A 24472-nucleotide genomic window follows, 5' to 3' on the forward strand; every position below is an offset into this window, starting at 1 on the left:
ATATGTCTCATAACTTTTGCACAGGTCACATTTTATGTTTTATGTTAAACATGTTAACCAGTAATTTTGCAATATAATGTGCAGACGTGTATTCTCCCTAAAGGTGTACTTTGTAAAATATGTACTTTGACTCAGAAATTCAACCAAATGTGCCATTTGACCACCATAGCTATGGTATATGACTGTATCCAGCCTTTATTATTAATTTCATGGATGCAGCTGTGAAATGTAAAAAATATATGTGTGAATTGAGTGGGCCTTTTTCAGTTTGTTTGGTTTTAAATTGAAGGATTTGCGGTGAGAGCAAAGTTTCATTGCTCTCAGCAGAAGCCAGGGGGCATGCTGGCACTCGTTTGGGGTAAACTATTACCTGAAGCTGGACGGAGCGGTCAGCGAGGCCCTGGACTATGGGACTGAAGCGACTCATCTCCAACCTCTCCCCCGCGCTTGTGATGGCTTCAAGGACCTTCTCCAACCTAAACATGGAGAAATATCAAACGCATCAGTGCACAAAAGGCCAAAACTAAATGCAGTACATTCGTCTTTAGCTATTTCCTATCGTTCAGCTTATTCTCCAGTCAGAGGTGCCTCTCCTTTCCGCTGCCCTTCCTGACACTATGCTCACAGCTTTGATTCGTTTTTACAGTTTCAGTGAAGGGTTATGCTGGGTTTGCATTTCTTGCACTTCTTTTTCCCCACTTTCTCAGTATGAGTGCATCGAAAACTAACATGACATTTTTTTCATCTTGGCTGTGTTTACTTGGCAAGGCTACAGTGGTGATATTCACAGAGAGAGTGTTTTGTTAAGACACTGGTAATGAACCTTCGGTCAATTGTTGTGCTAACTGTACACTGAGGATGAGACATGATCTCTAAATAAAAGACTACATAAAGGCTATAAAGAATACAGATAGATAAAGAACAGATACAGCAAGATCAAACATAAAAGATGAAGTTGATATAATCAACATTTCTTAGCTATTCAGGAGAGAACATCAGAGAACACTGTGCTTATAACAAAGAGTAGAAAAAAATTAAACAATGTTAAAGAAGGATTGCACTGATTTTTATAAAATGTATTTATAATTCAGTGGTTCAGATGTAAGCAAAGTCACTCAGAGAGGTTTCAGGAGAAATGGTGCATTGCCGAGCAATTTACTGATTCAGATTTCTTTACAGTAGTGGTGACAGGAACCAGGGGATGGAATGTCTACAATGAAAACATAGCCGTTTAATTTACTATCCAAAACCACCAGTGAACCCACACGTGTGATTATACATACACACACTGTGAACAATTTTTCTAGAACGGAGCACTCTAAATGACTGATTACATCTTACCTACTGCAGACATTTTGAAAAATTATTTGTATTTGTAATAACTTCTAAAATTTTCACTCTCTGGCTGTATTAAGCAAAGTTCTTAATTTTTTGGTATTTTACAAAGGCAGCATGAAATGTTGTTCCTATCAGTTTGGATTTACATACACTTAGCTTAGACGTACAGTTCTAGGACAAAGCAATACATCGCAAGAGTCAGTGCTTACCTCCTTACCCATGATAAAATCACTAATGCACAGGTTTGAGTGGCTTATTGCCGTTAAAACAACATAAAAAATACATTATGAGAAATGTTCAACAAATAATTACATTTATAATAATCGCAATAAACAATTATTCCACCAAGAATTGTGGATTAAGACTAGGTTATCACTGTCAACTAATCTTGGGCCAGAGACTGAATGACTTTTAGGCACTCATCATTATATATTAGTCATTTCATGAATATTTTAACATCTTTGTCATAAAATCATAAACATATTATAATGTAGCACCGTTTAATGCAGAAACGTTCATCTTAAAAGTAGCTTTTTTCTTAATCAAATTTTTGACGCCTTTATGATATCGTGTTATGTTAGCACCAAGCTAACAGTGGCATACATTAGTCTTCCCAAACTGGGTTTAACACTATTAAGACTAACTAAAAAACAGACATTTGAAGTTTGTAAGACATTTAAGTAATAAATTCTTTACTTTGTATATTCCACTTTACAGTGAATTCTCCAGTAAATACTCAAATTCAAAGCTTAACACTGAATAATAATAAGGGAGCTTGCTACTTGCCAAGCCGATCAGCCTAGTTCTAGTTAAGAAATTAAGTTTTGGCTTCGAATGTGGCTCAGGAAATGAGATTTTAAGACCATGTTTAATAGAAACCATTTACATTATGCAGAGGATCTTTAATCCTTAAAGCTATTCGCTCTTTAATGAACCATCCATTGAAAAGTACCAAAAGCAGTTTTTACAGGTCATTGCTCCAAAGAACCTTTTGTGGCCCCTTTAATTTTAAAAAATGCAGTTATTGATCATATGTTCACAGAAAAGATGTTAACTTAGAATAAGCTTTGGGCTCCTTTGGAAGCGAAGATCATGAAAAAAAGTAGCATGGGGACGTACGTGTTCTCCTCTCCCACAATACAGATGGCAGAGAGCAGTTTGACGACGTCTGTCATCATGGCAGGCTGACAAGGATCCATCGCTCGGGCCAGCAGTGCCAGACTCTTCTCTTCCCCGAGGATCCGCTCCAGCCCATACTGACAACATAAAGCAATATCTACATTAGCCGTCAGTCACCTTAGCAGCACCCTCACCCATCAATAAGAACTACAAGAACCAGAAAAAAAGAAAAAAACATTTTTTTTAAAAAGGATCTGCTTGCCTACTTCAACTACAGCCTCAGAATCTTCTTTTTAAGACTTCTCTTCTGCTTCAGCTGTCTTAACCCTCAGCACACAATGAAAATCTATAATTAAACTGTAGTTTCATAAAACGCTTCACATTGTCCTTCACAGAGCAAAACGTTCACTGAATGATTGTTGGGGTGATGATGCTGAGGCTTTTAAGCTTCTGTATGGTTGTCCACCAAGCCACAACCCTACTCTTTATTGTGTTGATGCTGAATTAAACTGAATCTATTCATCTATGGAGTGTCTTTGTCCTCATGGAATGCTGGAAGTGAACTCGAAAAGAAAAGCTCTTTTGTCGATATTTGCATAAAGTTCAGGTAGGTTTAATAGAACATAATGACTCTAGTTAAGTGAATTTGCTCGGCAAATTAAACACAAAAAAAAGTTCACCACCTTTGTCCCGAATTACTCCCAACATTATGTCTGAAAAATGCAGTTTTGAACGGAATTTGCATGTTTGGTGGACGATATAAAACGGTGGCTTTGTACAGCAGCAAAGCAAAGTGGAAAAAACTAGTGAAAACAAAGTGCCTAGGTGTTTCCATTGTTTCAGAGTTGGCCCTCAAACATACAGGTGCAGATGGAAGGCTGATGTTAAGGTGCTTGCAAAATCCAGCAGCATATATCAAGACATTTAGTTTTCACTATGTTTTTGTTTCTTCTCTCTACAACGGCTGTGTTGTTAGTGGCAGCGTTGTGTCATGGCACAGACTGCAAGCGATCATTTTCGCCATTTAAATATCAGAAACATGACTGTGCCCTTTTAACATCTACTGGAAGACACAGCGAACGTCGTGTTGAACTTTTTTAGTTAGGAATATGAATATGGAGCAGAGATCTCCCTAAAGTTTTAAATTAGTGGTGGCACTTCAGAGGCTGAGAAGCCCAAGGACGCGAGCTGGGCCCGTGCGCAGCGCTGCTTGGTGCTCTGTCCTTGGAATAATGACAACAGTGTGAATGCGATCAGGGATATGTAAATGTTCAAATGAAAGAAAAAGAAAAAGGGAGAAAGAGGGAAGCATGGAGGTGCATGAATTCGACACGTAGACGTAGGACAGAAGAGCCTTGGGGGTCTGGAACGACAAGAGCGGTTGGGAGCCCTTAGAGAGAGGCGTGGAGTCAAAGAGAACACAGTAGGGTTAGTCTAATGACGGCGACTGCGCCGACACCAGAGGAGGAATTACTTGTTAATGCTGCTCTTTCTAATGTCCAACTTTTTTCGGTCGGCACTCGTAACGCTTCAGAGAAAATTCTGATGCTAAATTGATTTCTGTTCACTCTAACTAAGATGAATTATGTATGCAGTTACCTCACTCAAAATAAATGGCTGGTGGCTGCTACACCTATTTTTCAAAGTTTCTGCACAATTCAATCATTGAGACGTAATCAAAGTCAATCAAAGTGGTTTGATGTGAAATGTCCATTTTAAAGAAATTTGCCGACTCAAATATTGTTACAGTTGTGGTAACAGAAACTAGAGGATGCAAAGTCTACAACACAAATATAGCCATTTTATTTGCTATTTAAAAAGACTAGTAAACACGTTGCAATCTTTGGGTGGGGGCTATTTTGCCTTATAGCACCACACATCTTACTCCACTCCACAATGAATAGATTTTTATAAAATGTTTTGGACCAAACTTTCTCTAAACTATCATAAAACAATGTCTCAGGCAGTGCATTCATAATGATTTAATGTAGAAACTTTGTTATGGAGCTTTTAGAAGCACTGAACTCTTCATATGTCTGATTTGTACCACCAAAACTATGAACACGTCTGACTCAGAAATCTAAATCTAAACATCTAAATAATCCTAAACACATTTAGTGATGTTGGGGTCTGGTTTCTGAGGTAGCCAGTCCCTTGTTCAGAGACCTCCAGCAGCTTTTTTTTTTCCTTTGAGAGATAGGAGAAGCTGAAGCCCCATTTTTGCTTCCGATCTGAAAAAATCCACAGGTTTCTGTCCATCCTTCCACTGTGACAGGACAACTCAGTGTTATGGATCTGAAAGGATGTGTATCTGACAAGAAGATGTTATTGTGAAAAGGAAATAGACAAAAAAGTGCAAATCAAACAGAAAAGCTGCTGGAGTTCTTTGAACAAGGGACTGGCCTCAGAGACCAGACTCCTACATCACTGCATGTGTTTGGGATGATTTGGATCATAAAAAAACAGAAAATGCAACCAACTTCTAAGACCCTGTTCACACTTAGCATCAACATGCCTCACGGGAGATCCAATCATAACTGGACAGTGCTAAGTACAAGTGTGAACAGGGTTTTGGAGACAAATCGTGATCCGATTGATCCACCTTTGGAGGTGATCAGGGACGCATATGAGCACCTAACATTCACAATCGCAGAGATGACGTCTTTTGTCTTTTGCAGAGACGAAAAAAGCTTCATTTGTTTGCTGTTTGTCCACAAGTCGCATTAACGGTTCATGCGGTCTACACTAACAGCCCTTCTTCTCCTTCTAACAGCCCTTTCATTTACATGAACACGGACTCGCAGCACATTTCTGTCTGACAACAAATGCAGTGAGTAAATGTGGGTGGTACCCTTCCTCCAGTCATGAAAAATATCCCTGCAGATTTCTTTACAAAACTGAAAGCAAGTCTCTCAAAAAGAATAGAAGCTGTAATAAGGGCGAAGAGTGCATATGAAATACTGAAAAAAGCTATTATATTTAGTTGTTGAGGCTTCTGTGTAATTTTCTATGAAATAAATGTTTTCAGCTTTTTTCCTGATGCTGAAAAATAAATAACTTGTACTTCTTGGACATTTTGACTGCAGATTAAATGAAGGGTGGTCTGACTTTTTCAGAGTACTGTATATCCAGATGGAATCTAGACTCAACACATTAATGCAAGGTGTAAACAGCCTCTTTGGTTGAGTGCCTAGCCTTGTTGTGAGCTGTAAGAGCGAGTTACCACGAACCCTGCTGCTGAGCATGTTTTTAAGACAGCTGTGTAGCACAGTAACAACTCAGCTAAACTAAACTGATCTCACTTTAACTTACTATCTTCTATTGCTTTTTCTACTGTCATTAGATGAGCATAACTATAAAAAGTTAAATGTACGAATAATACATAAAACTGCCAGTTAATTAGAATGCAATCAGATCACTTTAGTGTAATTTATGCTAATTAAGTAAATATTACTCCTGTGGACACTTGACATAACACCTTTAAGTAAATCTAGCATTTAATTTTTCCATACACAACACCTCAGAACTACCAGTACTCAGTATATAATCTCTGGACAACCATGACACACCATGTCAGCACTCACCAGATGTGCAAAACCACAAACCAGCCAAATTACTGACAATGATTCAGCTGTTAATGAGGTTTCCACGTAACAGCGTATAGATATTTATATATAGGAGGTTGTGCATCGAGAGGATTCAAAGTCAAATCTAAACTCTGTTATAAGGCTCATTACTGAAGAAATTAATGGCTTGTAGAACTATATGTTTTCTTTCTGAACAGATGTTTCTCTTTTTTTTCCATTTTTCCTCCAGATTTAAGTATGAAAACATTCTTTCAGCCTTGGAGCACTGTGGGGATAGAGATGTTGCAGAGTGTTTATGTGCGGAAATGTCTGTAAGCATATTTATGCTGCTTTGCTGTCTTCATTCTGCTGAAGCGGGTGCCAGCTGGGCAGGAACACCTGGCTGGCAGGCACCGTGGGTGGAATGTGTCCCAGGATGCCGCAGGGCGGCAGGAGAGGTCTGGAGAGGCGACAGGTCTGTGGGTAAATAACACTCTTCCCCACCTGATTACACAAGACCTTGCAGGCTGAGAGAGAGAGAGAGACAGAGAGAGAGAGAGAGAGAGAGAGAGAGAGAGAGAGAGAGAGAGGAGGGGGGGAGAGAGAGGGGGAGACAGAGACCGATAGAGAAGGGGCAAAGAAAGGGAGAGAGAGGAAGAAAGAGAATTTGACAGAGAGGGGGATGAGAAAGCAGAGAGAGAGGCAGAAAGAGGGAGAGAGTGAGGAGGAGAGAGATGGGGTCAAAAAGAGGGAGAGAGAGTGAGGGAGAGAAACAGAGAAATAGACACAGTGCAAAGAGAGGGACACAGAGAGATAGTGAGAAAGACAAGGAGAGAGAGGGAAGAGAGAGATAGAAAGGAATAAGGAGAGACAGAAAGAGTCGGGGGGAAGGGAGAAAGAAAGATAAGGAGAAAGAGAAAGACAGAGAAAGAAAGCAAGAAAGAGAAAGCAGAGAGGGAGAGAAAGAGAAGAGAAAGTACAGAGGGTGAGTGGGGGGGCAGAGGGAAAGGAAGAGAGTGGGGGAGAGGGAAAGGAGGAATGAAGGGGAGAGAGAGGGGAGAGGGAAAGAAAGAGTAAGAGAGAGAGATTTCTCTGAAGAATAACTGTAGAGAAAGAGTGGCTAGGACTTTCTGCAGATTTTCATTAGAAAGCAGGAAAAGGGCTTATAATATTTCTTTTCCTCTTTTATATATATGATGCATAACCTAATGGAGCGTACTGATGTAATTTACCACCAGGATTTTTTTCAAGACAGGATCTATCAATTACCTTAAATCAGACATAGTTTACTAACACAGAAGTCACAGAAGACTTTTTTTTGGATGTCAAAAGATCTCTGCATGGTCATTTCTACCTGCTCATCTCTCACTCAGCACCATATGAACCATGTTTACTCTGGTCAGTGATGTCCACCACCCAATCAATCCTTTTCAAGTGTTTTGACCACACTGTGATGGAACACACACAAGTAATTGTGATCTCTCTGTGTGCTTCACATGTGAGAATATGTGTATGTGTGGGAGAAAGAGAGCAAGGGAGAGAGCTAGAGAGAGAGAGAGAGAGAGAGAGAGTGAGAGAGACACTCCTCAGACCGCGGGCCATCTCCAGCACATCAGAAGAGCCACTGGAGACCCACTTCTATCAGCCTGCTCTAACAGGGGTGGCCAAATCATTAAAAGCCCCCCCAGACCTCTGCAGCACCCGTATCCAGGAACCCCCTCCCGAGTTCACAGAGCCGGCCAGGCGAGGGCTCCTTCCTATGGAGCTCGCCTCTTATCGGCTCCGGCCATACGAAAGCAGCTGCGGCTACGGGCGTCGGGCAGGGAGCAGAGAGACCGCTGAACCAGAGGAGAGCTAATGCGGGCTTGATGAGGGCTGAGGCACATAAGTGGACTGCCAGACAGATGAAGGAGAGGATAGACTGAGCATCTTTGGAGGCTAATGCCGTAGAATGATGAAGAGACGTTAGGGTTTAGATTACTCTGGACTTTCTCCAAATTAGAAGCAGCTCTGAAACATGAAGAAATTGATTCTGAAATCTGTCCTCTGATAAGACTTCCTGCAATGTGTTTATCTTCACCACACAGTGTACATTACCTCCTAAAGTCTTTGGTTTGTGCATTTTTAATACTTACCATAATAACCAAATCTTAGCTTAGTCTGAGGAAAGCAGATTTAAAGGGGAATTCCACAGATTTTCCTGCATAGTTCAAGCAGTAAGATGTGAACAGGGTCATTAAGAGTGGTTTGATGTAAAATGTGCCGCTTAGAGAAACTTGCAGAGTCAGAACTGTACACAGCAGTGGTGACAAGAACCAGAGTGAGGCAGATATAAGGTACCTCACAGAAACACAGCACACATAATAATTGCAAATACCTTACCTGACTGTTTTTTGATAGTTTTGAGTGAAGGTTTGTTCTAAAATGTACTTTTTAAAGACATTCTTGTAGGAAAAGTACATGCAAAGCACTGTAAGGCAAAACAGAATGACTGAATTCTGCAATATTTTTAATTACTTTTTTAACTTCATATATTCACCCATATATATGATATTTAAAAATGGCAGCTACAATTAGTGAGCTACTGTTTATGAACTAAAAAGCAGATCATTCATAAGTAACCCTGTGAATGACTGATGAAATTGGTATACGGTATATGGTGTTCTCTGCATGTGGAAATCAACAGCACAAATCTACTCTACATCAAAAAGGACAAGTTCTCTCAATTCTGCAATACCTTCCAGCATATCTCTATATTATTAATGCATACTTAAAGGAGTACTTCAAAAACAATTTGATTTACATATTTTTCTACCTACCACAAATGTAAACGATCAGCCAAGACTTAACGGGTATCTAAACTCTGGTCCTAACAGGAGTGTAACGGTACATAGAAGTCATGGTTCACACTGTGGTTTGGACATCACAGCTTGGTACAACAGGAAAAAAGCAACAAAAACCTCCAAAGGCGTAAGGTTAGGTTTCTTTCATATGTTTTGAATAGACAGTAGTGCCAGTTACAGCTTGCTCCACATAGTGTTGTATACTTCCCCCTGAGGTAACTTTAGTTGGTACAGCCTGTAGTGTGGGTCATTTGCACTCTACGGGGAAAGTCATGAATGTTAACTAATTTGTGTGGTAAAAAGCCCTATTCAAGTGGGATTAGTTTTACCAGAGGAGGTCTAGGAATGTCTTAAGTGTGTGATTTGACTGGCTGATTCATACAGGACAATGGATCTCTGTAATTTTCCCAAATTACCTGGACCAAAACATCATCTGTTAAACGTTTACCACAGCATTATGCGACAGACGCCTCTCTACTGAACAACACGATGAATGATATACACCGATCAGGCATAACATTATGATCACCTCCTTGTTTCTACGCTCATTGTCCATTTTATCAGCTCCACTTACTGTATAGGTGCACTTTGCAGTTCTACAATTACAGACTGTAGTCCATCTGGTTCTCTGCATACTTTGTTAGCCCCCTTTTATCCCGTTCTTCAGTGGTCAGGACCCCACTGCTGTGTCTGATCCACCAAATAGTACCTGCTCTGTGAGGGTCCATGGGGGTCCCCGTAGAACTACAAAGTGCATCTACATAGTAAGTGGAGCTGATAAAACGGACAATGAGCATAGAAACAAAGATATGGTCATAATGTTATGCCTGGTCGGTGTATAGCCTTGCAAGAGGTGTTTGCGAGATATTTCATTTCCCTCCTCCTTGTAATTCAGCCATTACCAAAAATGTGGATTTCAGTAGTCCTGTCATGAACTTAAGCAAGGGTCAAATCAAGCTCCATTTTAGCTGATAGCCTTGTCTTCAGGACACAAAAAAAGAATATAAAAGGAGGCACTGCTTTCTACAAAGCTGAAGGTGGCTCCCTATTTACCAGCTTCTTGTTCGAATTTTCTAGTTTCATCTTAAATGATGCAGCAGCAATGGGAAAATTCAAACAAGAAGCTGGCAAATAGGGAGCCAACTTCAGCTTTGTCCGTTTTCTATTACTCGGTTTTGTTATTACATTACTGAGATGTCGATTCGAACAAGACTACTATTACTGAGAAGCTCTGAGTCTGGCGAATTACAGGAGGTAATTCACTCCTGAATCATTACTCGGCAGACTTGTAAAAACTACAAAAATGAGAGATTCACAGTGGATTCAAATCACAGACCTTGTCAGTAATCACTCAAATTACACCACAACCCCAGGTAAAACTAATTCTGTTCAAATAGGGCTATAGTTCAACTCAGGCTGTGATTTTTTTTTAGTTAGAAGCAGAGAAGACAGAAAAATTTGTAAGGCTTTGTGCTGAATCACCTCACAGAAGCAAAAATACTGCAAGCTGTGGAAAGGAAAAAAGTTTCATTTCGTTAGCTTAATTTCAACTTGTGTTAAACAAGAACCCTTCTCTTTTTATTTACTATGATAGCTGCCTTCCTCAACTCTCGCTTACTGTTCAAACACCTCACAGCTGATCAGGGTCAGGAGTTATGAAGCTGCTGCAGTTCTACAATTAGTGATTTTTGTGGTTTCCATCTATTAATAACCATTAATCTTGAATTATCGAACCGTAGATATACATTTATAAATAGAAACAACAAAAATCATGAACATACGATAGCCTTAGCTAGCATTTAGTTACATGGTAAAGTTTTGTTCATTTTCATAGTTCACACTAAGTCATACTGTGCTTTCAACCACATCAGCAAGTCTGCATGACTGTAATGAAGTGTTGGATGTGGTTTAAGCGGGATGTGTTTACAGAAAAGATTTGGGTGACTTGACTTCTAGTGTTTGTTAGCAACTAGGGGTGTGACAGTATGTGTATTCATACCGAATGCACATGCCTGGTGGTGTGTGTGCGCCTGGACAAGAATTCGGCACAACACCTGTTGTCTAAAGCGGCTGCCCTCAGCATTCAGCTACAGAAAAAAGTTTTGTTTGTTTTTATATCTCACTGTCATATTGTGTCCTAAACCACAACCATAAGACTGTGTGACCCTAATAAAGATCAAGATGAGGTTTGAGTGAGGGTTGAGAAAATTTTAGGCATGTATTTTCATAAGATATTTGGGTGACTATTGACTTCTATTGGCCTTACATTACATGTGCAGCTCCAGTGATAAACTACAACAGTAATTTTTGGGCACAAAACATGAACTGGCTGATCATCTACATGTGGGGTAAGTGGAAAACTTTAACTGAGATTTTTTGCCCAACTCTTCTTTTAAGACCACACTTCATATATCGAGTGGCTAAGAAAATAACAGTGTAAGCCGAGCCAAACTTTGCTAGAAGTTAAGAAAAAATGTCAGCCTTTAATAAACCAAATTTTTTTTTTCTTGTTTTATTTTCTTAACCAATCTTAGCAGATCAATTACGTATGTATGCCAGACATTCTAGCAGTAAATAACGGAAACTTGAGCCACGCATAAAATATGAATAATTTAGTTTATACTATGGCTGTTATCACCTTAATTTAAACCTTGTCCATAAAGAAAGAAATATGATTGTGTAATACTTACAAAAAAGATGTACTCAAGTACTGTTCAGTGCAAGCCTTGAAAGTGCTGCCTGTTGGATTTTAAATGACTTCAGATGACTTTAAAAACAGCCTAGCCAATATGTGAGGGGTAGATTGTCCTACAGAGGGAGGCTGTTACAGAGCGAACCTGCTGTTCACTGACGGTATTACCTTGTTGTTCATGAAAGCCTTCAGGCACTGGATGACTTTGTGCTGACTCTTCTTATCAACCTTATCCTGGCTGGAAACAAGAGAGAAAGGTGCACTCAGCAAGTAAAGAAAAGACAAAGTATGTAAAATGCAAGCGTGAGAATTGCACTGAAATTGCTTTGTCCTTTATAAATGCACACGATAGGCAACAGACTGCTCAATTTGGCACTCTGCAAGTGACTTCTTGGTAATGTAGTCTTACTGTTTTTTGAGTAGGAGTCTCTCCAGTATATCCAGCAGAAGACCCAATCCCTCATGACCGAAACTCTGCACCCAGCTGGAAACAAACAACATAAAAATACATTATACGGTGCTCTAAAGTAGTCCTGGGACACCGCTCTCATTTGTTAGTGTATTATGGAAATACCATATAAACCATTTCAGCAATATTGTAACTTGATTGATCAATCAATCAATACTTTTAGTCCAATTAAGCAGAAAGCTTTCATGTAATCTCCAGTTTTACTTCCATTGTTGGGACACTAGTTCAAATGCATATGCATATTATGTTCAAACCAGAGATCTCCAGCACTACAATGAAAAGCCACCATCCAACGTGTGGCTCATAATTTCATTAACATTCTGAAAGATGCTGCTTTAGAAAACACGTGTTGAGTTAAATTAATCGGTCAAATGAAATACTGTCTTCTAGTAACAAAATGGTTATAGATTATACATATATTGAAAATTCCAAAAACAAGTGTAAAAAATGTAGTAAAGTTGTGAAAAGAGACCAGACATGTTCAAAGCCATTCAAAAGAGAAACTTCAACAAGCCTGATTGAGTATCAGTTTTGCAAAGATATGCATAACATAATAAACACTAACTTACATTAAGAAAAGAGACACTTTTGTTTGTTCCACTAACATTTTAATACTTTTACTTGCCTTCTTTGAGTTTTACTAAACCAATTAAACCTGGTCATTATTGCTGCTTGTTATGACCTTTTTTGAATAACAATTGCTCATAATTTTATTTACAGTTAGCACTACAACAAATATTCAATAAATTCAATAACACTGCCATTACAAATATTTATTCTTTTTCTTAATATTATATAAAAACAGAATAATCTATAACAGGGGCATTCAAGTAAAAAAGGTCCAATTACATTAAATTTCTTGCTTACCAAAGCCTGAATAAACAAACTAACACCAATGAAATTTATTTAGATTTTACACACTTTTAGAATCTGATCAGCAAAACTGTATGGCTATTGTCTCTTTTAAAACAAGGCCAAAAGGCTATTTGAAAGAAAAAAAAGTCTTACAAATACCTTTAAAAATATTTGTCCACAGAAGAAAAAACCCTGTCTAAATAAATGATAAATAATGATATTTGTATCATAATTAATGAGCACTTCATGCTCTTGTGCTGGTAGGGAATGGACAAGCACTCTGGTCGACCTTTCTTGTTCAACTTTGGGTTCATTTTATTTGCGTTCAGAACTCAAATTTGTGGGTAGGTTAATTTAAAGTGATTGTTTTATGTTTGATGGATTTGCAGTGTAACTGGTATTGCACGTTTCCATTTTTCATTAGACTCTGATCAGATGAGACACATGAGTTTTAACCTTGAAATGGGGAGGAAAATGCACAGTTGTCTGTTCATTCAGGTTTTAAACACTACGTTTTCATCATCAATGTTCTTGCTTCACTAAGCGGAGCACAAATCGATTTTTTATCATATGTTAACAGGTTTTGCTACAGAATTTCCATTGCCCGGTACAGTCCACGGAAATTCTTGGAAAGGTCTGAATCCAGACCACAGTCCGCCCACTGAAAACCCCTGATCTACAATATTCAGCGTGAGCTGGCAAATCAACTAAGAGAATTTTGCTTAAATATTTAGCTAACTGTAGAAGAAAGTTTAAGCAACATGTGGTGATGAAAAACAAGAATGAGTGCAGTAGCCTTAAAGCAGTCCATTGAGGTCAGATGTTTTCACACTGATGAGTCAAAAATATTACTCTATTTATACACATCATTATTTTATATAGAAATCCCACCATGTACCACATGGTTATCAGTTAAAAAGCAATTATATAATGTAAGAACAGAAGCAGAATACAAAGTACATGAACATGTCTTTTAAAATATTTGCAAATTCAAGACAATATTCACTGCAATATTTATAATTAACTTTCAGCACTATCGATAATTCTACTATAAAGTATCTAAGGATGAGTCTTTGCACTGTATTTATTTGCCAAGCGTTTCCATTCACTAACTCCAGCGCTGGCAGCAAAGAAAACAAGAGAATGCTTTACGAGCCGATATCCCATATTACCCAAGTCAGCCTCTCTACATTATACACAAGCAAAAGGCAGAAACAGATGAAAGTCAATAGGCCTTATCAGAGCAGTGTTTGTTAGACCCTATTAAACGTCAGCAGATTCCTGCTTCTATAGGAGATTAAGCTCTCCCCCTGGAGCAATGAGTGGAAGGCATTGCTAATGGAGCTAAGATGTTTATTTTAATTCCATTCAAACAGAATCTCTCACTTCACATCTCAATTGATTTGGCCTCTATTGTCTGTGGGAAACGCCACGGTATAAATTTAGCTCTCCAATAACTAAGTGTTCAGGGTGAGACATTGATTTATAAAGAGTATTCAAAGACTATAAACAGATTAACCCTAGTTTGCACACAGGCTTTATTTCAATGTGTTCAGTCCTTGCATGGAGCAGCAGATTATAGCACTGTGAAATAAAGAGCAGAAAGAAATGGATGTCTTCATAAAGATTTTGGAAACGTAGAATGATAAGCTGGAAGGCTCAAGAAGTGAAGAAGACAATTTTTACTTAAAAACCTTATCCAAACCACTTATGCCAAACCACTCAAGAAGACAGCAAAACAACCTCTAGCCCTGCAATCAGGGAGGCAGGTAAACAAACAAATATGCACCCTGAACTCTGCCATCACTCGCTACCACGTATCTCTATACTTAAACGCATCGAAGTGCACTAAAACAGCGGTGCTGCTTAAAAATCGCAAGGAATCCACGAAGGGAACCAAAATGCTCATCTCGCGCTTCTCTCAACGATCATCCGCAGGCCCTTTTTCACCGAAGCGCCGAAAGCGTCAGAGCCCTGAGCTGTTCATCATGTCACTCATGGCACGTTGGGGAGAGTGCTGGTCCGCACAGCCGTGCAAAATTGCCTCGGTGAGAGTGAAGAAGTGCTGCAAGCATCAATAGCCAATTTTCCAAAAGCCAGTGTCAAGAGGCATGGGTGCGCTTCAGAGGCTAAATTACAGCCGAAATTGACCACAAGCTGGATGCTGAAAACTGAGAGCTGAGGACTAGCGAGGAAAGAGAAAGAGAGAGGGAGAGGGACATATAGTGTGTGAGAGAGAGGGAGAGAAATAACACGATAACACTATTTAGATGAAAACAGAAAGAGAGAGAGGGTTCATCCTCTGCGCTGTGCATCAGGCCTATCAGAGCTGAGAAGAAGCAGGTTTGATATTTCTTGTTTTTTTTTTTCCAGGCACATACTCAGAACGCCTGAGTCACTGTGCCAGAGCAGAAGAGTGATAGCGCACAGCACAATAACACCGACACTGGACTTGTTTTCTTCATATTGTGTGAGCCAGAGTGTTTACACCGTCCATTTTACTGTCTCATTTTCTGCCTCATGCCTGAGCTAGGAACGTGATATCTTTACAGAAACTAGCACCAACTATGATCTTAAGATCTGTTATCTTAATACAAGATGCACAGTAACCTCTTCTTATAGTGTGTGATTTGGCACATACTGTAGCCCTTACCTCACCAAATATTTCCAGCAAACAGCACACAGCCTGTTTATGTATGCAGCAGCAAATATCTGTATGCTGTTCACAGCATCATATTATTGCTCCCTGAAGCAGTAAGTGGAGTTTCCTTATTGCAGAACAGGATGGAAGCCCTAATTTCTCTTCATACCACAGCCTAGGGTTCCTAAATGGTTCTTGGCTTGGACAGACAGCTCTAGGAAAAGACTTCAACAGTGAATTTCACAGATTTCTTAATAATTCTTCATCATTATATTGTAAAGATATAAACTTAATCAGAGTTGTTTAATGAGAAATTGTCAATTCTAGAGAAACACATCTAGTTAGAATTGTTCACAGTGGTGATAAGAACCAGACGAAGATGAGGAAAACTTTTTTTCCCAGACGTTACTATAGTCAACATTACAAATAAAACCTCAAGACACGTGTGGGTTCACTAGTGGTTTTGGATACTAAATAAAATGGCTGTATTTGAGTCGTGGATACGGTAATCCCTGTTTCCTATCACCACTACTGTATAGATAATTGGAAGCTTCTCTACAATTAACCTTTTCATGTCACCCTACTCTGAAGGACTCTGTTTACATCTTAACAACAGATTTATGGAGAATATTTGAAAAACTGGTGGTATAGAAATGTTACGGTATGTGGAGGTTATTTAAAGCTTCCCATTTACAAAAATTGTTCTTTAAAAAAACAATTCATTGTTTTTTCTATAATGTCGCTCCCACGAATAATACTTTTGGGCACCTTTAGTTCAAAGAATGTAGGCTACCAGATACATCTTTTAATAGTTACTGTGATACTGGCTTTCGCAAGGCTCATATACAATACGCAATATGCAACAAGTGAATGAGCCTTCAAAGCAATTCCAATGTCTTATACTGTGTGCTTTAAGCATCTTGGCCAATTTCAGTTCCAGATGTACTCCAGTGTTACTATCAATGTTTAGTCGAACAAAGGTATTCATGTAATTTGGGAAAATCAACCTTTGAAATGCATAATGCATTTTTATATATTGCCAGGGACACTGTATTAACAATACTTGCAGTATGATCACAATAATATTTTGTCTATACCATGCAGTCATAGCAGGAATGAACAAGAAAAAAAAAAAACACTACCTAAACGTAGATAACCATTCCTCTACTTCATCTCTTTTTCTTTTTTGACACTTAAATGTTTGAGTTTCTTTCAAAATTAACAAAGATGAATATAATAAGAGAACATTACAATCAGAAAAACATCAAAAAGGAAAAAAAAAAAAAGTTTTGAGCGGTTGCAAAACCCTTATCAAATGGATGTATTTAAGGACTGCAGTGTCCATGCATTCATGTCAATTCCACTGGATCACATATCGTCCATTTTTGTCACCTACTAACTCATTTTTTCTAGTATATAAATTTGTCTTACAATTTCCACCCACTGTTCTGTAGAAGGAGGTTCAATATGACACCAATTTCAAGTTATTGCTTTTTGCTGGCTATCAGTAGGGTCCTTGTTAAATATTTGTCATTATCCATAACATGGTCATCTACATCTCCAATGTGCCTCCATCTCTTTTTCACTCTCTAAAAGCATAAAGGTTCCCAATGAATGGATTCTCTTAATCGGGTCAGGAGAGAATAAATCGCTCACATATTTAATTGTGTCATTGCCTGGATGTTTGGTGGAGAATCTGGGCCGGTGTTAAAGGTGTTGCAGCTGCTTTCAGTGGGATCAGCAGTCTCTGCACTGCTTAACCACACCTTGCCATAGAGGTAAATGTGCAACACATCAATCAGCTACACATAATGTGCAGGCGCTACAGTAAAGTAATATTCCAGACATGACAGCTCAAGAAGAGTGACAAAGTGACAAGTTCAGAAACCAATCACCTGTAACAGGGAGCAGCAGTACTGCTCCTAGGAGAAAAGTTCAGCGACGTTAACATAAAAAAATTCAGGTGCATTTTGGTGAACTCTGAGAAAGAGATAAAACGCAGAGGTAATTGCTATGGAATTTGGTTCACTGACTTCAACAACTATTTAAATAAAAAGTAATGTCCAAAAATAGCACTATTTTTAAGGCATTTTGAAAAATCCACACCAAGGTCAAAAGGTCAGTGTCAGCAGACATCTTCTGAGACCTGCCATTTATTATGAATAGAGGGTATTCTACAAAAAGGCCTATATGGGTTCAACAATGGCACGAAGTGCGGTGACACTTTATTCTGAGTGGTCCTTCTTAGATGAAACAAACACTCAACTGGCTCTTAATAACATCTCAAAAACATATGAGGGTTAGCATTAGGTTTTGGGTTGAGGTTAAGGTAAGGATTAGGGCCAGGGTTAGGCTTTGGGTAAGGTTGGGTAAGGTTAGATTTTGCGTAATGGAAGTAACATTAACAATACATCTACTTAATGTAAGTAATGTATCAACAGTACATCAAGATATTTACTTCAATATATTCACATGCTTCACTACTGCTACTTCACTGATGTGTTGCTGATGTGTTACTGATAATCTATTAAGAGTTTATTTATCATCTACCAAGAACCACTCCAAATAAAGTGTTACCCATAGTGCTTGCTTGGAACCCAATGATTGCCACTTGTGATACAATCTGTAGACTATCGCTTATCTCTCTCATACCTGTTACATTCCATCAGACTATTCTAAATCAGCAACTATGTGCAAATGTGCAAAACTTAATTGCTCACAAAACCTTTGCTCTCTTTTCACATCATGATAATGCTATCTTAGTTCTGAGTTTATTTAATGTATTACTGGGTTGATTGGATAATAACTGCTGGATAATGACTGCTGTGCTGTGTTCCCCGCCCACTCCCAAAACTAAAAACTCATTAAATCTACACGATTCATGTGAATGGCATGTTCATCATTCAAAGTGGTGATATTCACCGAAAGGCGATGAGTTTGCACATATGATATTAATTTCTGTCAGCACTGCTCCTCCACTGATCTTGCTGATTGGGGAATAAAGAACTGACCAGGACTGGGGGGGGGGCATGAAGGAGAAAAAAGAAGGAGGCAATGGGGGCCAGAGAGGTAAGACGTTATGAAAAGAGTGATTCAAAATAGTCTGAAAGAAGTGTAAAAGTAGTGAGCAATAAAGACAGTGGAAAAGAAAGTCAGGTAGAGTGCCTATGATGGTGCATGTGTCTGAGAGTGGAATGAGAGAAGAAGGGAGGAGAAGAAAGGAGAGAGAGAGATGAGGGGAAAGAAAGCGAGGGAGAGAGAAAGAGAGAATGAGTGAAGGGAGGGGCTGGCAGGCAGTGAGCCATCCGCTGCCATCATCATGCAGTCCTCGTACAGTTCTAATCAACAAGCTGCATGCCTCCCAGCATCTACTAATCAAATCCTAGCATGTATGTCTGCGTGAATCCTCAAGGTGAAGCGAAAGGGGGGCTCAACCTGAATAGAATTTGTCAAATCGGAGGGAAGCAGAGAAGAGAAGAGGGGAGTCAAGTCCATCAGCAACATTCATTTGGTGATAGGATTCCAGCGCATGCCGCTGCCGCAATAATAATAACGAAGATGATGATGATTTATGGGTGAAATGAACTGATGCTTTAGTGGAATGGAAGCGTATAGACATGCCATAGCACTCCAAACAAAGTTAAATTAAAAACAATATCAGGGCGCAAGAGAAACACTGGTTTGGACATTGCGTACATCATATGCCAAAATCGAATTCATTCACTTATTTTTCTTTTATGGCATGAATGAGATTGGGAAAATGTCAATAATTGAAAAATCAGAATGGAAGGTTTGCAACTAGAGCCCATTTCCAGCGAAACGGCATAATCAGGCACTTTCACAGGAACAGGGGGAACAGTGAAGTGTAATGAAATGGTAACAGGATCAATATTCACTGAGAGAGTGAGAGAGACAGGGAGAGAGAGAGGAAGAGGGACAGAGAGTAAAAGAGAGAGGAGGAGGGAGACACAAACAGAGAGAGAGAGCAATGGAGAGAAGAGGAGGAGGAGAGAGAGAAGGCGTCTGTGTTTGGAGATAGGGAGAAGGATCACTCGAGCTCAAAGTTGAGTGCAAAAACCGACGATTAAAAATTACGCCGAACCTGCTGTGATGTATAACTGCTGAAATGAGAAGGCTCCCTCCAGGCAGGTCACATATTACATTAGGAGAACCGGTGAAGTCTAATTCATTTACAGTAGATGATCACAGAAAATTGAAAGAGAAATGTTCAACATCACCTGGGAACAGAACTAATGTTAGAAACTTATGAAGCATTAAGACTACTTTATAGTTTGCCTCAAAGAGTTGGGAAATTCCTCTTCACTGTTGAAAGGGCTGTAGAACCCAGCATCATCCACCAGAGGGACACAGACGTGGCATTTGACCTAAGGCCTTGATGGCCTTTTCAATACTTTATTGTTTTTGCTTGTTTGTTTATTTTAATTATTGTTTCAAATATATTCCTCTAAGTGGCATTTTACCAATGCATTCTTCCGCAGGTCCTTTTGGGATACGGAATAAGCCAGTGTTAGGGCATGTTCACATGTGGCAGGTTTGGTTTGATTAAAATGAGAGACAAAGTGGACTAAAAATGTCGACGTGTATTATTATTCCAAAACAGGGTTGAGGGAAATCAACACTTTTTTTGTGGTAATTAGTTTATCAGAGAACCTTATTAAGTCAGAACTGTTCACAGCTGTAGTAAGGTGAACCTGATGTCCGAAGAGCCTCCAAAAACTACCTCACAGGAACTTATTACATGAACAGGTTAGAATACTCTCCCTCATGCTTGGGACACTGTCTTACAACAGTTTTGCGATGAGATTTTGGCCTAAAACTTATTTTTTTGATAAATACATTCATGGTGGAAAGCACATGTAATACACTGTGAGACAAATTACTCCCCAAAAAAATGTTTTTTTCAGATCTACCACTATCCATTGTCCACACTACATATTAAAAACTCAGATGCGTTAAAAAGGCTATGTTTGTGTAGACATCATGACCCCTAGTTACTATCACCACCACTGTAAATATTTGAGATGTTTACATCTCAAATATTGAATTATGTAGAAATACCCCTTTAAGGCACTCATATTCCAGAGTAGTAAAGCATAACATAACCTACCCATGAAATGAGCAAAATACCTGAAATAAGTGCTTTAATGTATAAGCTTTAATATATGAACTAACATTATACAGTTCTGTATGTTAAATGTTAACTTATTGTTCCACTGAACTCTCAATCTGTTTTTTGACAATATGACAAGACAAAGATAAAACAAGGCATACTTAAAAAAATAAATTCATTAATTAAAAACATTCTACATGCTCAGTTAGGCCAGAGGACAGCATGGCTCTTGAGAGAACGCCAAATGTATGTCATCTTCCTAATCAGCGATTTTTTTTCTCTGTATGACATCCATTTACATCTTTTGGTTTGATGTCAAATATATGCGTATAGCCTAAAACACGAACAATGTGTCATTTTCTTCATTGGTCCAAACCAAGGAAATTCAACTACAGATATAAACACACCCTTAGTCTAGAAAACCAGTGCAACAGCTTATGAATTTCAAACAGGGACCATTCCAGCTCTTTATAATGGCTTCAGATTATATTATTTGTAAACAGATGGTTAATGCCACCAAAAGTATACTGGTACAATTAGTATTAACATTAACATTGTTTTAAATTGTCCATAGAAAACAAAAGAGATAGAGCATTATAATTCTTTCTATACGCTACTGCATACAGTTGCTGTCAGAACAAAACCCTATATGTTAGTCCTTTTTTTTAAATGTAATGTGAAAATGCCAGCTGGCCGCTACACTGTGTGAATTTCATGATGAATGGACTTTTAGAAACAGACTTTAAGAAATTCAATACAATCTTGTTACATCAAGTTACATTAAAAGTTAAGAACATTTTTCCTTCTCCTGTAAACCTTTTTGAAGATATGAGTTTTTTCCAACACCTACGGTCTGAAAACTGCATTTATCTACTGTACGAATTGTCTTAAGAACAATGCTAAGTAAATTTACTGTTTGGGACACAGTAGCTTTGAGGAAAACAAGCTATGATGACACACATATGAACAGTCAGGGAGCAAACTTACCATCAACCAAACTAATGAAGTAAATTCTACACTAATTCTAAATTCCATGCTTCTTCTCAGTGTAGAGTATTTGTTTGGGGTATGCCCCACTCAAAAAGTCTCTGGTCAAATATTGTTGCCAAGATGTTCAATTTCATCAACACTTGGTTCAGTTGCATAATGCTCCTTGATATAGCAAGTATTAAGTATTGTACAGATGGCATATTCCTGACCTACTGCTATTGAAGGGATGGATTTTGAACCCACTGATGTACTACAGGTTAAAGGGGGAGGAAGACAACCATTTTAAGGGGTCAGATTATACTTCTACTAACTGGGGACATTTAATACACAAATGAGGGAGAACCTAGCAAATTATTTAAAATAACATTTTTAGGGATGCATCGCAGTGAAGGAGGCTCTGCTCACACAGAGAAGCGTTACTGACTGTCACAGTTGGACACAAAGCCGTCGGTCAGTTTAAACATGCTGTCTTGGTATATTTCCACCACACCTACACTGTGTGATTTTAGCCCATTTTTAAACACACAATCACAACCGCTTCCCCAGTACAGGTTGACACTTCTTACCATGCCAGTCCGTCTATGCCAACTTTACTCGGTTTGACTGAAGCATGTTATTTTAAATTATAAAACAGTGTCAACACGGTGCGACAGAGAGAGGTGTCCTACCGGAAACAAGAGGCTAGAAAGGCCCCCCCTCCACCACACAGAGGGAAAGAAAAAAAAACAAGTGCACGCGCACGGACGCACACGGGCAGCAAGTGCTTTCATCTGAACTACAGCTATCTGGTATCAAGTGAACTTAACATCATCTAAAATCTGATTGGCTGAGCCGCGTTCAAAGCCACTGTACACAATATATGCACACATACGAACACCTCACAACAACTGAATTCTGAATTACTGCGCCACAGCACGAAAAACCCTTGTGCTGTTAATGGAATAATCTTTGACTCTCATGCTGCTCGTATGGACCACCGAGTGCACTAATGATGGAAGAACCTGTTTTTGTTTAAACTGAGGGGCTGGCAACATATTTTCTTAACTAGAACTAGGCTGGTCAGCTAGATAACAGGCTAAAAGATAGCAAACAGCCTAAACAACTTCTTCATTAATATCACAGGGTTGAATTAAAGTACTTGCGATATGATTAATTGTAAAACGGCCATGTAAAAGTCTAAAGAATGTCACCAAAATGGCTTATCCGCTTCAAATGTTCGTGCATTAGTCAGAAGTAGCGTCAAGCCCAGGCTAAATCCTAAACAGCTCCGTGCTCCCTAAATAGTGTGCTAGCTAAGGAGGTTTAGAAATTCTAGCCTCTACAGCTAAATAGTGGATCATTTATCAGGTATGGAGGTGGCTGAATCCCAAATTACTATTTTAGCTAAAATTATAGACACTGTTGGGGTGCAGGTTCCAGTATTTAAATTTCTATGTAGTGCATTTTGTAGGGAACAAGGGTCAATTTGAAATTCAGCCCCCCGCGTGAGAAGAGGGGTGCCGTTGGATGGGTGCTAAATAAGGCTCCTAAAAACACCCTTTCCCGTGATAAAATCGCAGTGACGCATGGCCTCTCGTGGCTTATCACTTTATTAAACAGCTTTATTTGAAAGTGTTCATGGACAGAGTTGTCTGTAGGAGCTGTGTTTCACGTAGCATGGACGGAGCATTTTCATACAGTGTGAGTATATAAATCATAGGCTTATAGTACATATTAATCTGTTCAAATGTACAGACTCGCCAAAGAACAAAATTTCCAAAATCGCATAGTGTATGTCTAGCTTTAGAGGACATACAGCTTCAGCCCAACCAGCCAAGACTCTGAGAACACATAAAACTCGCTCTTTGAATGCATCAGCCTCGGATGTGATTCCTGCTGTTACTGAGCTACAGAGATTGTTGTTGAAAGATATAGATGAGGAGCAAAACTACAGCTGTACAGCAGTGCTTTTCTGACATGGAACCCACTCTTCTTTACTGCAGCGCTACTCAATCCAAGCTAGCATGAAATAATTTAGCATAGCTAGCTAATGCACTTTATTTGTATTCTAAGTGGATTACTCATTATGGCATCAGACTCGGTATCCAGGAATACTAAAACAATATGTATTCCTACTCCTACAAAGTCTGGGGAAAAAAAAAAAAACAAAAACGGTATCGATTCATCCCAATATTTTAATGTACCCAAAACACCAACTAGCAATTCAGTGTAATTGCAGCAGCATGTGGTGGTCCATTTTGTGTACAGGCATGTTCACGCTGTCACATCAAGATCATGGTGTGCGATATATTGGCTGTTTTATTAATGCTGTACTGGCATTTTATTTCTACTGATTTCTGACATTTCATATACAGAGGGGTCCAAAAGTCAGACCACTTTGAAAATCTGGGATTTTTCTCATTTAAACAAGGAAATAAACAACAGAAAGATTTAGAATTTAAAAAATGTAAAAACAAAGAAGAACTAAAGTTAAATTAATATTCACAATGCCGCACTATTTCTAATTATCACTATTCAAATTTAAGCAAATTTGACACTGAGCATGTTCAGAGCATTGTACAAAGAGCTTTCTTCTTGTCCTGTGTTCAGACAACTCTCAGGTGGATTCGATCTACTCATCAGACGTGTCTGTCACTGTTCAGAGTCTGTGCCTGCTCAAGTGCACACTGTGACTGAAGCAAAAAGGGGACAAACACTTCCTGAAAATCTGAAAAATGTAAAATTCATCTAAATATTTCAAAGATTCTACTGTTCACTATTTTTTCATGCTGATAATAAAATTTGTAATAAAAAGTGAACTTAAATTTGAGAAGAATGCAAAACAAAAG

At 38.8% G+C, this 24472-nt stretch overlaps 1 protein-coding gene across 1 annotated transcript in view; it reads right to left on the bottom strand.

Moving 5' to 3' along the window:
* The window catches only part of diaph3 (diaphanous-related formin 3), a 433509-nt gene that overhangs the window by 294896 nt on the left and 114141 nt on the right, over nucleotides 1–24472 (bottom strand). Inside the window, exons 6-9 of the mRNA XM_036586844.1 lie at nucleotides 11968–12042; nucleotides 11727–11796; nucleotides 2458–2594; nucleotides 371–476 (exon numbers count right to left, since the gene is read on the bottom strand). Coding sequence (XP_036442737.1) covers nucleotides 371–476; nucleotides 2458–2594; nucleotides 11727–11796; nucleotides 11968–12042 — 388 coding nt within the window. The remainder of the gene's footprint in view (nucleotides 1–370; nucleotides 477–2457; nucleotides 2595–11726; nucleotides 11797–11967; nucleotides 12043–24472) is intronic.

The sequence above is a fragment of the Colossoma macropomum genome, unplaced genomic scaffold, assembly GCF_904425465.1.
Source record: "Colossoma macropomum unplaced genomic scaffold, Colossoma_macropomum, whole genome shotgun sequence".
In the NCBI taxonomy this organism is placed as follows: Eukaryota; Metazoa; Chordata; class Actinopteri; order Characiformes; family Serrasalmidae; genus Colossoma; species Colossoma macropomum.